We start from the raw sequence: 18240 nt of genomic DNA, 5'->3' as shown, positions 1-18240 counted from the left end.
GTCCACAAAACCCAGATCGCGTGAATTTACAGGAGCTGTTCAACAGAATCCCATCCTTGTGTGAGAACATCCACAATTCCCCCATTAAACAGTCATAAACAGGTGATCCATTTTGTCTATTTTGAGCATCAGCAGTAGCCAACTGTAGACAGCATTATACTAAGAAATAAAGAAGTCCATTTCTAGAAATAAGTCTAGGAAAGAAAACTTAAAAATAAAACTTTAGAAAATTACAGATTTAGCTGCACCCATGCAAGGGCATTTTATTAGATACTAACCTGTAACGCTAAAAGTTTAAATTCAGCTAAATTCTTATCTTTAGTGGGTGATAATGACAAGCCACAGCAATTTAATTCGTGCCTCTTAGCTGGCAACCAGGTAACAAGCTGCAAACCTACTTCACTGAGCGAATCAGTTAATGCTGCACACAGGAAAACTAAAGCCTAGGCACTCACAAGCTAAGACAACCACCTCCTTTAGATCCACGTAAAGAACAACTAGCCAGCCCTGGGGGTCCAGTGGTTAAGATTCGGTGGTCTCACCTCCGTAGCCCGGGTCCATTTCCCAGTCACGGAACCACACCACTGGTCTGTCGGTCGTCATACTGTGGCAGCTCCGTGTTGCTGTGATACTGAAAGCTGTGCCGCTGGGATTTCAAATACCAGCAGGGTCACCCCTGGTGGACAGGTTTCAGCAGAGCTTCCAGACTAAGACAGACTAAGAAGAAGGACCTGGCCACTCACTTCTGAAAAAACTGGCCACAAAAACCCTATGAATAGCAGCGGGGCAGTGTCTGATACGGCACTGGAAGGGGAGAGGACGGCACAAGAAGACCAGGCAGGGTTGCACTCTGCTGTACACAGGATCGCTAGGGGTCGGAATCAACTCGACTTGACAGCATTAACAACAAAGAACAACTCTTAAATGTAAACTGAAAGTGTTACAAATCTTTGCTTTTCTATTTAACTGCTATAAAAGGAAAGGTTCTTGGGGTATTTCGAAATGGAGGCAGACTGACGTCCAAAGAAAATTAGCCAAATAGTCTTTAAATGCTGGAGATGACACAAATAAAAGGCTTTAAGACAGTCCCCACAGGTCTCCAAGAAGAATCAAGAATCATGTACTTGCCAACAAATGGTTAAAATTCAGATTTTATTCATATCCCAGTGATGTTCTAGCTGGAATATTTTTTTAATTCAAAAGCAAATTTCCACACCATCATCTGGGGAAGTTTACAGCCCAGGCATATAATTATGCTGCTATTTTCTAAGAATATGATTCATCGGCTTAAAGTCTTAAGCAGCGAGTTACCTCTAGGTCAGGAACACGCAAGACGCTTGGCAGCAAGCTGCTCCTTCCCCTACAGCTACCCCTGCACACACTTCTTTCCCACACCTACAAGAAGTGGGTTTGCTCAGTTGGGTCTTTTGAATTTTCTATAAAGCTGGGGTCTAAACCCACAGAATGGCAGGGAATATAACAATGGCCAGGGAGATGTGGCACAGCCCCAGTGCAAAGAACCAGAGCAGAGGTCGCCTTTAAATAGACCTGGGAAGAAATGGATGTACAGGGCAGGGCATCAGAAACTGGATTGCAGGACTGTCAGAAAACAGAAATCCCAGTAGCTGTCTGTCCGAACCCCGGGAAGAACTGAGCGACTACCGTCACCAACATTGATTTAGTGTTTTGGAAAGACTTTCACATCCTGTGTTTTATCTGAACGCCACAACACAAAACGAGGAGGAGGAAACTGAGGCTGGAGACTTCAAAGGCTTTCCCAACGTCTTCTTCCAAGACCACACACCAACCAGACTACATTTTCCTCTACACGAACAATTCTTAACCTCTGCGGGCCGCTGACCCTCTCCACTAAGAGCATCCACATGCCTCTTTGCACATGGGGCTCACCAGTCCCCCTCAGTCCACCCTAGGTTAGCAACTGTGAGAGTGGGTGGCATCTGAAGGTCCTTCCAGTGCTCACACTCCACAGTATCATGAGCTTGGCAGCTGATGTCTCATCTAACCGCTGGCATTTGTCCCATCACCCTGGCCTCTGAACATGTGGGTTCGAGGCCCACTGTACATAAAGGTTCACCTCTTGCCATTCCGTTTGCACCAGAAAAAATGTGGTTCAGGGCCAGAAGTGACTCACAAAGGCATCATTTTCTAAGGACACACGCGTGTGCACAGATACACACACACATACACACAGCTCCTGCAATTCTGCAAACTTATACTTACATTAGCATTTTACTTTCTTCATGTCATTTATAAACCAAAAAATGGGTGATCTAGAAGTTTCTCTCCTTCTCAAGTTCCTCAAGCTTTCATCCAGCGGAATAAGAGCGGTTTGATGGAACACTTCAATAGGAATGCAGCCCTCCAACAAATCCACATAAATAGCACCCTTGCTCTGGAAGCAGCAAATGAAGAAATCCTGACATCTCTCCTTAAAGCAGCAAGCCAAGCTGGCAAGATGCTGCCATTCCTTGCTCCACCTCCTCTCCCTGTACAATAGGCTATTTACAGAAGGCTGAAAGCTGCCCCTTTGTCCTCCACTAGCTGGGCAGAGCTCGGCCTCGGGGAGGAACAAGAGAGCAGCAGACTGCCCGTGCGCTGTTCTTTCAATGTGCCACTCCAAAACTGTTGGATTCATGCTCCTTAACCCGGCCTGGCAAACTACCTAAAGCTAGATTTGCTTAAGCCGTCCCCTCTTGAACCAAAAGAGCAGCTGGGCTCTCCCTAGAGAGAGGGAGGTACAGGAGCTCCAGGGAGATGCCAGAGTTTACCGATTACAAAGGAAAGCAGAGGTCACTGTGCAAACCCCATCCCATACAGCAATTCCTGACTGTGGTCACTGCCCTTGGAGCATCACTCTGGGCATGAGGAGAAAGACCACTTGGGTAACTGTGAGATTCCAGGCACAATGAGCAAGCAGTTACACAGGGAGTTAGTGTTTCCATCCACTGCTTTGAAGCTTTTCTTCCCAACTAAGTATTGCAAGCCTGAAATTCACTTTTCATGAAAGTGATTCTATGGGTCACCAATTCAATTTCCAAGAGGACTCTGAAAGGAGAAATGAGGCAGACATGCCCCGTTTTAAGAAACCTGATTGGAATATCCGAGTCAGGTTGAATCATTCTATAGTAATCCACTCCCTGCCCATAGCCACTAAAGTTATCAGAGAAACAGTGGGACACAAATCTTTTAAAAGCAAGTATAAAGCTAGACTAATTTTTTGGGGGGAGGGCAGGCGGCTCCGGAAGATTCACCCTGAACTAACATCTATGCCAATCTTCCTCTATTTTGTATGTGGGTCACCGCCACAGCATGGCCACTGATGAGTGGTGTAGGTCCCTGCCCAGGAACCAGGGCCACCAAAGCAGAACACACCAAACTTAACCACTACACCAGGGGGTCAGCCCCAAAGCTAGACTAATTCTTAACCAGTAAGATTAGGGCCATACCTCACCCATTTTGATTGGCCACAAGTCACAACTACCAACACGCCCCCAAAATAAAGAGATTCCAAATATAACATGTCCAACTAGACAGATCACTTTTAGAGATTAGATGAAATGGTCAAATGTCTACTTATAGCAGTTTCTATATTCATTAAGTGACATATATAAGTCACATGACAAAATCAATTACTTTAGAAATTTTGTTTTTCTATTCATATTTCATTAATATCTTATTAAAATTCTTTGAATATGCTTCTTCAAACAGGGCCTTAGGTGTCTCTGAAGCCACTTTGTGAGGATTAACAGCTTTTTGGAGCACATCTTCACATTTTTCTCTTCCACTGAAGTGGTTAAAGTGGGAGGATTTTTTTAATTATTATTTTATGGAGGTCATAATAGTTTATAACATTGTGAAATTTCAGTTGTACATTATTATTTGTCAGTCACCATATAAATGTGCCCCTTTACCCTTTATGCCCACCCCCCCCAACCCCCTTCCCCTCTGGTAACCACTAATCTGTTCTCTTTGTCCGTATGTTTGTTTATAGTGGAAGCATTTTTTGAAGTCACACGCGGCTATCACTGAGAAAATGCTCCCAAGTCACAGGAACACATTTGTATAATGTTAGGACAGTTTAAAAAATTTGTCCTATGAGTCCACATTCATATAACAAAACCTCATACTTTATGGCTGCTTAAACTGATTTTTAAAAGCTTTTTACAATAATATCCAATACTTGGCTTTGTAAGGTCAAGCCCCTAGAGATAACCACCCAGCAAGTGTTAAATTTCTTTGCCTTAGAAAAAGTTAAATTCAGCTAGTTGACCTTTACAAGGACCCAAGACTGGGATTGGCAGAGGTGGTTTCAGGACAAGGTACCGTCTCCACCTGCTGTTGTTCAAAATAAAGTGACCATAAAATGAAAGTCTTGGTAAGACCCTAAAATGAAGACTGAAGGAGAGTTTGGAGGACTCCCTCACCTTCTATGGAGGCATGGACATTATTTAATATTCACATGGGGGTCCAAACTTGGAAAAACTTGAAGACTCCCTTCGTGAGGCTTGGAAGTAAAATACATAACACAAAATAGTGAGTAACAGGTGGAGGTAAGTGCAGAAGAAATTATGAAAGAGATCACAGACTCGCACGGGGAGCCGCCTGCAGAAGGCACACCTGGGGCTGGTCCTCCAAGGATGAGGGTCATCTGAGAAAACGAGCTCTACCTCAGGCCACGGGGACAGAAACAGGATGACGGAAGCAACTCCCCACCTCAGCTCTAGGATTTTGGCAAGTTCACATGGAACAAACGACACGGTTAAATTAGACAGGAGAAGGGAAGGAGGACGATGAGGGACATCACTTTGAAGTTATGATTTCTTTAAGAGCTTCTGTCTGTTAAGCACTGACTGGTGTGAGGCTCTGTGCTAAGCAACTCCACCCAGGAGTGAATGTAACCCTCCTAACAGCCCTCACTGCGTGGAGCTGTCACCACCCTCAACGAGAAGGTCGATGTCCCGCCCCAGCTCCACCCAAGAAGAGGACTAGAGCCCAGGTCTGAAGGCAAAGCCCATGGACCTTAACAGGTGAGCGCTGTGACCCAGGCACGTGGTGACTCAAATTTAGACAGACGTGGGAGGCGATGCAGACAAAAAGCCGTGACACACAGTGCTTTAAAGAGCCAGGACTTGAATTCCAGTGTCCATCAACAGAGGAAAGGACAAACAAAATGTGGCGTACCCACAGAGTGGAATATTACTCAGCCATAAAAAGGAATGAAATTGTGATACATGTGATGACGTGGATGAACCTGGAAATGATATGCTAAGAAGCCAGAAAAGGACAAATATTGTATGATTCTGCTTATATGAGGGACCTAGAATAGAGGCTACTAGGTGGGGGCAGGGAATGAGGAGTTATTGCTTCACAAGTACAGAGTTTCTATTTGGGATGATGAAAAATTCTGGAACTAGAGAGTGGTAACGATTGCACAACATTGGCAATGTACTTAATGCCACTGAACTGCACACTTAAAAATGGTCGAAATGGTCAATTTTATATTATGTGTATTTTGCTACAATAAAAAAAAATTTTTTAATCACTTAAAAAAACACACACCAGGATTTGGTAACTAAGTGGATATAACTGGATAAAAAAGAGAAGGAATTGGAAGGCTGAGCTTTGAGCCTGGGAGAATAACGAAGAGAAGTGGGGAGAGGGAGAGAGGAAGGTGGTTTGTGAGCTCCCAGCCCAACCTTCCAGGGTCCCAAAAACCCTCCTCCACATGTGAGCAGAAGAACGTTCCATCCTCACCCCACGCTTCTCTGGGCAAGCTAGCCTACTGGCCCCCTGGCCCCAACACGGCCATGGAAGCAAGTGTCCCAGTGCGTGCTACCTCCATTCCTCTGAACTCTTGCCCTTCCTGCTTCACACACAGCCTCCCCTATGCTCCATCCCGCTCTGCATGCCCCCTTCCTTGCTGTCTCCTTTAACTACAGCTCTTTTCCCTGGCCCTGTTTGAAGAGGTCCAAATCCTACCCAAGTAGGCCAGAGGCTAATTCCTCTCGTGAATTCTTCCTGGAGCCCCTCAGCGAGAAGCAGTCAGTCGTTCCTCTGACCTCCAGAACACTTTAATTGTAGCTCTCGTGTGGTCTTCAGCATCTCCTATTTTCTACTTATGGTGAGTATACGCTTCTCTTACATACATGCCTCTCTCTTGTACCAGGCCGGGGCCCCTTCCCATCTGCCTTTATATGCCCTTGGTGCTTAAACGGGTGCCTTGCCCAGAACAGGTGCTTCCTAAACATTTACTGAGTCATGAATGACCCTCTGTGATTCTGACCAATTCTCTACTGCAAGCCCCCGGAGGAGGTATTTATAGAATAGTGACTCTCCAAAGAGAAAGTGGGTATTCAAAGCATTTCCAAACTTCAGCATCCTCCCTCTACACCCCACAGAGCTGCTGTGAGTTAGCGTGCTAGAAGGGAGTAAGCAGCATCTCCCAGGTGATGTGGAGGGAAAAAAAAATGGTTTCAAGCCAATGATTTAAAAGCTACAGAAAAATATTCTCTTGCCCACCTTCCCATGAAGTTTACATGTCTCAAACGGTTTCACTTACGTATGATGTCACCCCAAGGTCATTTAAGGGCAAGGACCGTCTCTTTTCCTTAGTAGACTTTTGCACAGACATTTAGACATGTGACTACAGATCAGTTTAAAACCAAACAAGGTTGCCCGCGGGAAGGGAAGAGAACAAACAAATCTCTCTCTTAAGTAAAACAGCAAATGTCAGAAGAAGGATTTGAGTCCTGAACCTGACACCAGGGCTGGCCATTGGCTTCTGTAAGTGAGTTTTCTATGACAGAAAAGAGAATCTTCTAAACCAGAGAAATAGCCCATGAGCTGGAGTGCAATGGAAGAACTCCCCCAGAAACACCGAGAAAGCCGGGTAGTGGCCATCTGAGATGTAAAGAATGCTGGAAACAGGACCTGCCCAACATCCTCCAGAGCAGAACCCAGAAACAAAACATATAGCTCTCCTCCCTTCTCTCTTCAACATAGCTGTGAAGACCTGCCATGTACATCCTCTTGGGAAGATGATAATTATGGTTAGGACATGCCCAATGAAGATAGCCAGGTCGCACAAAGGCCTCTGTGTGGGACAGCAAGGTTAAATCTTAGCGGAACAGATTTAAGGGGAAACGTTTCCATTCAAAAAAATTCCTGAGAAGCAAGATCTTCAAACATTGATTTAATACTGTCAAGCAATCTCTGTACATAGGTCATGACGAGGCAGGGAATTTTACTGCTAAGAGCTTAAGAAGGGAGCAAGCTTGGAGAGAACAGACAGCCTCAGTCAATCAGTTTTGCTTCAGCTGATGGAGACAAGAAGACTTGTTTGTTAGGCTGACCCAGCCCTTCTGCAAGAACCAAGACAGAAGAGGTTACTGTAGGTTAAGCTTCCCACTCATCAACTGGATCTAATAAGGCATGTTAATTCAGTTGACATTCAGCAGAGAAGAGTCCTAATTTATGTCTGTGGGACTGTACATTAAAGAACATGACACCATAGTCAGGAGGAATTAGGCAATATAAGTAGAGCCTATTATGACAAAAGGAAATAAAATTCCTGTTGTCACTAAAATAATCCAGAAGAACAGACTGTGCACCTTCCTGGCCTGCAATGAACCACCAAGGAAACCCAAAAGCGAGAGGTTCCACCAAGAGAGGAGAGAATAATTTACTAGGAAAGTGGACAGACCTTTCACAGTAGCCAGAGGTGGACCTGGCTAGGCAGAAACTCTTCTCCACTGATGGCCTCAGGATGGGGAGTTTGAGAAACCACACAGACAAGGTATCTAAGTCCTGTGGTCCCCTCAGACATTTTGTCCATAGCAGTTACTTCCAATAGTGAATATGGAAGGAGACAGAATAGAAAGAATACTAGACTCGAATGCAAAAAGCTCATGTTCTAGGTACTGGCTGTGCCCCTGATGAGCCGCAGAATCTTGAGCCAGCTCCACCACTGCCTGTGCGGGCCTCAGAGGGCATCAAAAAGGAGTGGGAACCGAGGAAAGCCATGCCCTCCACCATTGCCAACACCATGGAGCACCTCCAGAACGACGTTAGAGGAGGCAAGACATGGCCACACAATCCTGGCGCTTGGAACCAAATAGCAAGATTTCACCTACACCCAGAAACTCCAGGTGACAGGAGGACATATAAAGAAGACAATCAGTGTTAATCACTGTCATTTCTAGGAGGTGGGCATACAGGTATTTGTTTTATGACTTTACAAATCTTTGTACTTTGCTGTATTTTTAAAAAATTTCTCAAGATAAAGAAGATATAACTAGGTCAGGTCAGTTCATTTCCTCTCGTATTTATGTATTTCCCACCTGCTCCAGAAAAGGCTCAGGGGGGCAACCTGTCCTTATAGCAAAATGACAGATGGAGCAGAAGCCCCTCCCAGAAAGTATATATCTAAGCTCTCACCATCTGCCCTGTGTTGGGCCCTGGCACAGCCACTGAGCAGCTATTTGGGCAACTTCCACTTAAGGGTCCCCTTGAGAAAGGGTCTCACTGCACATTAACAGACAATACTCTGAAAATCACAGGGGGAAAAAACCCTGTCCCTAGCACCTCGGAAAGAGAAGGCCACCAGCACGAGGACACAGCACTTACAGTGTTTTCTCTGCCTTCAACAAGTTTAAGATACCGATGAAAACAACCACATCTGCAAGAGTTAACCAAACTACAGACAGAAACACGACCCCAAGAGGGAAGCGGTGGAGGGCCTGGGGCTCCAAGCATCCGGAGGTGGGAGAAAGCACTGTGTACGGGCTGCAGAATGAGGGAGGGCTGTCTGGGAGCGTGGAGGCAGGCCAGATGGAAACAGGCAGAGACAGGTGGGGGTGGGGAAACACCCCAGAGCCAGCCTGAGAGCCAGCCAGCACTGGGAGTGTGGAGGAGGCTGGCCCGGCAGGCGGGTTAGGAACAACAGTGTCATAACCAGAGGCCGCAGACACTGCCTCTCTCCCAGGAGATCGTTCCCGTCAAGAGGCTAAGAAAGAGCTGGCTGCAGGCAGCTCACCCCGACGCAGCCGGCTGTCATTTATGGAGCCGTCCCCATCCCAGCCAGGGTGAGGCCCGGTGCAGGAGACAGAGGAGGAAAAGGCCTGGTCCCTGCAGCTCGCAGAGGTCGCCACACTCAAATATCAGTGACCTGGGGAAGGAGGCTGAAGGGATGCAAGGTTGGGTAGAGTTACCTTACACCTCTTAAAATAGATCAAGGTTTCAGAAGGACTGATAAGCCAGAGAAACGGCTTGGCAGAACAGGGGTAAGTGGAAGACAGAAGACAAAGACAGGTCTTTCTCTACCCAGACAGAGGCAGGCCGCTCCTCACAGGGTTGGGAGAAATCACTTTTGAGTCTTTACAGATTTCAGCAGGGAACTGCTGTGACCCTAAAAAGCAGAGACAAATGGAACCTACAAAATATTCTTAGGCTGTGCGGTTCCTCAGGACTGAAGGGACCTTTAAAGAGCATGGGACCCTGTTCCGGCCTCTGGCCTCTGAAACCCCTCAGCTCTGAGGAGGACCTCAGGGGCGCTGCAGGAGGCAACACCTGGAACAGAGACCACGTTAACCAGGATTTCGCTCATTGTATGAGGAGGGATAAGGGACGTGTTGGTACAACCATGGGACGTGAGCTAGAATTACAACAGGAGCTCAGGTCACTGTAAGAAGGGGTGACCGGCCCTGGGGAAGCTGAAACAAAGCAAATGTAACAAGTTGCAGAGAATTAGAGAACAAGGACCCCATGTTTTAAAGAGCCAAAGAAAGAAAAAGAGATCGTCCGGTCCGGCTGTTTCCTACTCGGAACAAGTGACACTAGTTCGGGGTCCCCATTTTCCTTTAGGTTTTGTTTAAATTTTTATTAGGACAATTTCCAAATCTATTCAAAAGTAGACCACGTTACCTATTTCTCCAGCTTAACCTTCAATAATGATCAACATTTGGCTAATACGGTTTCATTTTGTATTCATTTTTTTCAAAGCAAATCCCAAACATCTTATCATCCAGGCCACACGTCAGAGGCCCATTCGGCTCTAGGATCCTACAGCTTTGAGCACTCATTTGCGGGGAGTATAACTGACTGCCTGGCGCACCACACCCGCACCACCCCCCTCACCGCATCCCGCCTACTGACTAAAGGTTTCCACAAAGCCAACTTCAGTATTGACTTGAGGCAGCCAACCCAGCATGATATTTAATTGTCAAGCAGGAAAAGGTCCATGCATCCAAACTGCAAATATTCGTTGAGTAGCCACTCCCCGTCAAGCACTGCTCTAGGCTCGGGGGACTCCATAATGAATAAAACAGAAAAAAACCAAAACCAGAAACTCCTTGCCCTAATGAGGCTTTTACACTATCAAGTTTTGCATGCAAAAAGCAAAACATACTCTGGATTTAACCTGACTCTCCTGAAGTCAGAGACCAATTTGATATGAATCACAATCTAGTTTCACAAAGCAGTTTGCATACGCTTTTATGGGACAAACTTGAGTTCTCTCCTTTTAAAAACTGCTTCTGGAGCTCTCTTGCCAGTGATGGAGGAGAAGGAGCTAATTTTCTGGTTTCCTAAACTTCTGACGATGCATCAAAAAAAAATAAATGCATCTCTAATAAGCAAATGTAATTATTTATGAAGTATATGCATGTACACTGTGCAAATATTTTCTGAACATTATAAAATACAGAAATGTGAACTTAAAAAGAAAGATAAAAATAAAAATCTGTAGAAGTTCTAATATTTCCACCTCACACCCTAATGGATGGTCTACCCTCCCCCAACTCCAGGGCACGCCTACCGCATTTTGGAGACTACCCTTCAGTCTCCTGAGCAGTACGACCACCTCTCTGGTCATTTGCCTGGCTAGAGTCTCCATCAGTTCCCAACTCTGGGCAGCAATAGATAAAACAGCTAACTGGAGGACCCTGAAAAGCCTGCCACACTCAGGAGGCAGAGCAACAGCGCCTGCCACCATCTAGGAGGGAGGCAGCGATACTTGACATTGCCCCGTGATGAAAAGAAGCACGCTGGAGCGGGCAGGACACTGCCAGTGACTATCACCTGGCCAAGTGTGGGAGGCCAAGTAGACTGGATCAGCTGTTCTGGAGAAGGGAGAATCACAGCCACGGGGCCATGACAGGCTAGGGGCCGGCCTCATCTGAGGAGGTCCATCGTGGGGACCCCACAGCTTCAGCCCCTGCCTCATGGGCCAAGTATCTTCAGCTTGCCTGAAGTCTGGCGAGGTCCTAGCATCCGTGGCAGTTACCCCTGACTCATGTCAGAAGAAAAGAACACAGACTGGCGCTGTTCTCAGTCTAGCCGGGCTCTGGGCTGCTCAGCCACACCTCCTGGATCTCAGTTCTGTCCTCGGTGAGGTGGTTGGTTGGATGGCTTGACAGGCAAGGTCCCTGCCAACACCACATTCTGGGATGCCTCCGAGGCCTGCTTGATGCTGAACTGTCCCACAGAAGGAACAAACAGCTCTTTGACTATTTCGCTAGCGGCACAGAAACAAGGTACGATTTTTAGTAAGAATGCCAGGTAAACAAAGACTATATTACAGTTATGTAAGATTATCTGGAACTTGACACTGAGCTCCTTCCCTCCCACATCCTGCAGCGCCCACAGCCACCTGCTACTCAAACATAACTGAAATTACCCTGAAAGAGACACCTTGCATGTACAGCACTTCTAAACACAAAGGTCCACCCAATGAAGGCACAGGATTTGGTCCAGAGATCTAAGCTCTGCACAGCATCATCATATACAAACCTGGAACATTTAGACATAGCATATTCTTGTCAGCGACCCCTTCTATGGGACATCTGGCCATCGGAATGTCTCCTAGTCTCAAGCATCAGATAATAAATATTAAGTGCTCACTATGAATAAGACCCTCTGTTAAATGATGCCGAAAACACAGAAATGACAATGACTAGGTATCCTAAATGCCCAGAGCTTAGAGGGTGGCTGGAGGGCCTATCCAGGGAAGCAAGATCTGCATTCACGAAAAGGCAAATGAAGGACAGAGGGAGGGAAGCCATTCAAAAAACTGAATAACCAGCACAGCCAGGCATCAACCAATGGGAAAAGAAGTAGGCCAATGCCACCCGAACAGGATTCAGGAGATCCATACTGGGCCACGGATTAGGGGAGGGGGCACTTGGGGTGGCAGATATTTTCTAACCAGTATGGGAGCATTTCAACATTTTAACCAGCAACGCGGTTGCGGGTGCAGCCCAGCTGAATGTCAGCCTCGGGTTGCAGCGAGTGATTTGGAGTCTGGAGACGGTGAATCACTCCGAGAAAAGTGCCTCCGAAGAGTAGGGCCATGAGGAATGAGTGTGGGATGAGGAATGTCATTGCTGACAGGTCCAGTGAGGCACACAGGGCCCAGGACACAGGAAGGCCGGTCAGATAGAAGAGAGCACTCGCATATAGAGTCTCGAGGGGCGGGGCTCTCGGTCCAACCCCGTGCTACCAGAGTTTGCTTTCCAAAAGTCCCAGTACATTGTGGTTTAGGAAAGGCATGGAAAACAGCAGGTTGGAACCCAATTCTAGAAGTCCCCAGCAGCCAAGCTAAGGAAAGACTTGGGGCCTTATGGGGGAGCCCTGGAAGGCTTCTGGGCAGAGGAGTGATTCGATGAGAGCTCTACATTAAGAAGAGTCATCCTTCTCCTCCTCTTTCTTAACTAAAGACCTTTGCTGTTTAAACCAGAGGTGAGAGACTCCAGATTAGGGAGGTGATGCTGAGAAGGAAAGGGAGAAATGAGCGTGTGTTGGACGATATTGTACGGAGAGTTAAGTCAGGATAAGCAGAACCTGCTGGCTGGCTGGATTTCAGAACACAAATCAAGGATAAAGGCGAGGTCCAGCTGTTCCCCGAACAGGTACAGGGCCCAGGAAGAAAGTGCACTGTTGGTCATGGCCAGAGGGCAACAGGGGTTGTGTAACCTTGTCTAAGTCACCCTATTTCCACACTACAGTTACTTGCATTTGTCAGATCAGCGAATTAGGCTACTTCAGTTTGATGGGTTGTTCTGAAGTGCCTCAGAGGCAACAAGGGAGATTGAGGAAGCGACCGTGTCTGTGTGATCTGGGATGCCCACCCCCTCCCCCTCCAACCATGCAGCCCTGCTTTTATTTCGGATATCGGAGTTCTGCCTAAAACTGTACTGGGAAAAAGGGGTCATAACCACTAGATGATACAGTGCCTTCAAAGTCTGAAAATCCACCATCCTATTCTCTTGTCTACTAAAAGTCTTCAGTGTGATCTAGAACACGCTCAGAAGGTCTTTCTGGTCAGAGATATGCAGCAGAAAGCAAACCTCCGTGCCACGGTGAGGCCAATCTCTACTCCAGCGAGAGATGCTCCACTCTCTCTGCTAAGCTGGGTCCCTGTTCCCACTCCACGCGCTCTCCTCTTTTTGCTTGAGGTGGATTGTAGCTGAGCTAACATCTGTGCCCATCTTCCTCTATTTTATGTGGGATGCTGCCACTGCATAGCTTGAAGAGCAGTGCTAGGTCTGTGCCAGGGATCCAAACCTGCGAACCCCGGGCCACTGAAGCGGAGCACATGAATCCAACCCTTAGGCCACAGGGCCGGCCCCCTAGATCATGCTGAAAACTTTTAATAGACGAGAGAATTACACTCTGGTACAAGACAGAGTGTAAATGACACCGGGGGAAATCAAGGAGCAAGGACGCGGAAGAGGGCCCAGTTCTGTCCTCAGTCTTGCCACCAGCTGGATAACCTGGAACTTTCCAGGTCTTCCTCTTGGACTAAGAATCCTTGAAGCTCTATAGCGGCAGTAGAGTCAAGCAGTCAAGGGTCTGGCCCTGAAGCCAGACTGCCTAGGGTCAAATCCTGATTTGGGCGACTTACTCTCTGCACCTCTTATCATCTGTAAAATAGGGATAACACAAGGACCTACGTCTTAGAAGCTTGTCGGGAGGGTTAACTGAGTTTGCACATCTGAAGCGCTGAGAACAATGTCTTGAACTGTCAGCTGTTGTCATCACTCATCATGTCCTAAGCTTGCCCATGCCTGGCTGCGGCCCCACCTCAGCTGACCCTGCCCTGCTTTGTAGCTGACAGCTAAGCCTTAAGGGAGAACCTAGTTCCTGTAGCAAATTTCTCTTTACTTTGCTTAATAAAAGAATAAATGGTATCTGGGGCATTTTGGCCTTATATATACGGACATTTCTCCCACAACAAACCTGAGGGGAAAGTGCCAATTTCTACAGCAGCCAAACTACACAAACGGACAGATAATACATTTACCAGAAGCCCTTCCCAGAATGAAGAAATGGTGTAAAAGGCAATCCACGTTTCCTCCTCCCATGCCCTCACTTCCTTCCATTTATCTTTCCAAACCATGAAATCCTTATTTCAACAGCTTTTGACCAGAACACATGGACCCCAAAATCCATTAAAACCATTCATTAATAAAAATAAATTTCAGATCACTGTCAATTTCAACAGTTTGAAAGCAGAACATGCCCTAATTTTTTTTTAAAGATATTTTTAAATATATGAGAAGCTTGGTGAACTGTTCTGGAATAGATGGCTGTTCCTAAATATCCAACAATAGGGTAAAGGTAAATAAATTATGGCACATCCCACAAACTATATAATGCAGTAATTTTCAAAACTCATTTTTTGAAGACTACACAACAACATGGAAAATGTTCACAATATAACTTAGGTGATTAAAATTAAGTTATCAAAATTTTTATCTTCAATTAAAAATATATTCTTAAGATTTTAAAAATTATTCAGAAAAACACAAAAAAGAAATACACAAAAATATTAATAGTATTTAACCTCTTGAAGAGTTTTATTTTTTATAGTTCTCAAATTTTCTATAATAAGCATAGATTCCTATAATATAAAAAGTATATATACAGATATAATTTTATGTTTAATTTTTTATATTAATTTGTTATATTAAATATAATTTTATATTTATATAATATGTAGCTTTTCTGAGGCAAATGATTTTGATTAAGATATTAGACAGCTTTCAAATTTTTACTTGGATTGTAGACTGGCAACTAATTCATGAAGAGAATTTAGCCCAGGTACCTACACAGAGCCACCAGTTTCGAAGACACTGGCCTGCAGCTGAACCAGGTGAGCAGCATTCTCACCTCCTCCTCGACGAATGTGCCGTCTCTCCAAGCCGGCCCTGTTCAAGGAAGGCTCCATTATATTTCATCCTCCCCTTTTGATTCCGCAAAGGTTAGAACTAACTCAATACTGTGTGGTCTCCAACACAGTCAAGAACTTCTAAATGTCAAGACGTAAAAAAGCAGAAAAATTAACAGAACTCAGATTACATATTATTTTCTCTTGTTACTGTGGTTTGGGCAAATGTTTCAAATTACGTATCACCTGGGGCTGATACAAGCTAGAATTTCTTACGAGTTGGTATACACCATGTTAGGTTAGGAACTGGAGAGAAAATGACCATCTCAGAGGTGCGGCGACAAACACGAGTTAAGTTGCCTCTATTTCTAGTTCATAAAGTCCAGTTACTACTTCAGGGCTTGTGCTCCTTTAAAAAACTCTCATAAGGCCCTGTAAGTACCAGAATGTTGAAACTCAAACTCAACCGCTGGCAGCTTCAGATGCGCTCCGATCACTGGGACTTAGTCTCCAGGCACGGGTGTCAAAGTAAAGTGACTCTAATGCATTCCTCTCACCACCAAGCTAGACTGACAATTTTCAATAAAAACTCTGGCACCTTCCATCTATCTCCTGTCTGACCATGGCCTGTCAGAGAGTGAGGCTTGAAGAGCCCTTAGGATACTAATAGGTTTGAGCTGCCTTAAAGGAAGTTCTTTCATATTTTGCAACATAGCAGTCTAATCCTGCTCACACCAACATGAATCAGGGGGCAAACAGTCGAACACCCATTTGTCATTTTTGGCCAACTAGCATCAATCAATTGCGTCACCCAAAAAACACTGTTCATAAAACATTATCAATGGATTCTAATTTAACAGAATTTGATTATGAGAGACAGTAAAGGCGAATGAATAATGGGCAGATGCTTTAAGTGGCAAACTTGCACAATAAATTCAGCAATTGACCTTAAAAACTATACTTCCCTCTAAGGTTGTTGAGCATCAACATCTAGAAATTACTAGTATTCCTACAGTTTTGCTCTTTCCAGAAAAGTGAAACTTGAAGAGAAAGAGAAGGAGAAATTCCCAGCTGCAATGACAAAACACTCTGATATTTCCCCACCCTTTCCTCCCAACACAACCATTTTCCACAAGACAGCTACAGCAAAAATGAAAGATGTAACAAGACCTCGACATTCAGCGAGACACTGTGGCACGCTGGTACGCTTTCAGTTATTCCAAACTTCATCCAAAAGCAGAGACAGCTATGAAAACTCTACCTGTATGACAGAAATACATACTTGTCCCTACCTGCATTTGTCACAAGTGTCTATCTCTTAAATGCTCCAAATTAAAAAGCCCAGAGATTTCTTTTTAGTCAGGCTGCCTGCAATAATAATAAAAATACTGCCAAAATATGCGTCACAGAGACAGGAAGGAAATATATGAAAATGCTTATAATTGTGGGAGAAGGGTGATTTCTTTTAAAGTCTTCTCTATTTACAGTAAATGCAGAAAACAGAGGTCTATAATATATGGTCTCTATCTGTATTATTTTAAATGAAGGTGGGAGGTATGAGGTGCTGCTTTTAAGGACTTCCTTTTTCTAGTTATAGAATTTCAGCTCGTGAAAGAGTGTTGTTTAACACAGGCTTTTCACAAATAAGGAGTCAAGTTTCAGACGGGGAAGAGATTCTCCCAGGTGAGTCAGGACGGGAAAGAGCATCTCCCAAGACCGGCCCCACACGGATGGGAAGCAAGGGTTCCTTTAAAAGGGCCACGTTCTCAAGCCCACCCAACTCAGCCTGTCAACTCACACCTTAAGTTTTAAGCCCACCTAACCTGCCACTTCCACCTGAAAATGTAGAATCAACCAGAAGTTTGTGATTGACTTTTTGTTTGGTTTCAGCAAATAATTGTTTACAATGAGATAACCACAGGTGAAATGTGTGTCCCCAACTGTGAGATTTAACCAGTTTCTCTCATGTTAAGCAAAGGTCAATAAATAAAAGGAAGGGTCTTGACAGGGCATTCTGGGTACTCCCGTGCCAACGAGAAGCCTAAATGTCTTGATTTTAAAAGGCAAAGGACATTTTTACAATGGTCTTAATTAAACTCCACAACCTTGAAAGGGAGTGGGGTGGGAAAGGGGTTTGCAATTCTAACGTACACACTGATCAGCAGGAGTGTGTGTCTCTAGGTTCTAGTCCACGTGTTCATTCAAGTCATCCACCACCACTCCCCGTCTACGCTGCAAGGTGATGGATTTCATCTTTGTTTCCTAATTTCAAAAAATGCCAGGCTCCTTAAATCAATGACTCCATCATGGCTCTGTGCAGCGGCTATGGGCACTCCTCTGGAGACACCGCGAGAATTTCTACATATGGCAACCGGCTTTCGATGCTGCATCTGACCCTCGTGCAAGCTCTCCGCGCTGGGGGCCACCACCACGCCGAGGCAAGAGGGCAGTCTGGCTCCGATGCTTCCACTCGCGGTGCGAGCGCGCCTCCAAACCCCTGCCTCGGGGGCAGGAGGGATGCCGGTCGCCGTGAGACCACCATCACCGGCCCCACGCGAGCATCTCCCGGCACGTGAAGCTGGGGGTCCCGCTTCCCGGCGAGGGAAAAAGACGAGAGGCCGGCCCCGCCGCGCGCGTCACCGGGACCCCGCCGTGCGCCAGCCCCGCGCCCGCGCCGCCCGCGGGAGGCGGCGGGTGGGCATCCCCGGATCCGGCACAGGAAGCGGCGGCGGCTCGCGGCCGGAGGCCTCCGCTGCCGCGGGAAGGGAAGCCGGAAAAGCGGAAGGGCCCGCGAGCCGAGGGGCGGCTCATGCGCCTCCGCTGCGGCCGCCGCCTCCCGGGCTCGGGCTGGCGGGGCAGCCTCAGCCCCCAGCCTCCGCCGAGCCCCCGGGGGCCGCTGCGGGAAGGACGCAGCTCCCCGCGGCAGGAGCACTCACCTTCTCGGCTGGCCGTCCCCGAAGCCCACTGCCTGCCCCGCGCCGGCTCCCGATGCTATTTAAGGGCGGCGCCGTGGCCGCCGCGCACTGGCTGCGCCCCAGCCCGGGCCGCGGTGG

General features: G+C 46.4%; 1 protein-coding gene across 5 annotated transcripts in view; it reads right to left on the bottom strand.

The window, feature by feature from the left end:
- The window catches only part of ACSL1 (acyl-CoA synthetase long chain family member 1), a 64883-nt gene extending 46643 nt beyond the window's left edge, over positions 1–18240 (bottom strand). For 3 of the 5 annotated variants that reach the window (XM_046648701.1, XM_046648702.1, XM_046648703.1), the window contains exon 1: positions 543–618. In XM_046648701.1, coding sequence (XP_046504657.1) covers positions 543–603 — 61 coding nt within the window. In that variant the 5' untranslated portion in view covers positions 604–618. Of the gene's footprint in view, positions 1–542; positions 619–15128; positions 15228–18123 lie in introns of those variants that run through there. The other 2 variants (XM_046648704.1, XM_046648705.1) reach the window with 2 other exon arrangements.

Source organism: Equus quagga, chromosome 22 (genome assembly GCF_021613505.1).
Source record: "Equus quagga isolate Etosha38 chromosome 22, UCLA_HA_Equagga_1.0, whole genome shotgun sequence".
Lineage (NCBI taxonomy): Eukaryota > Metazoa > Chordata > Mammalia > Perissodactyla > Equidae > Equus > Equus quagga.
This window is presented reverse-complemented; position numbering and strand designations above follow the sequence as displayed.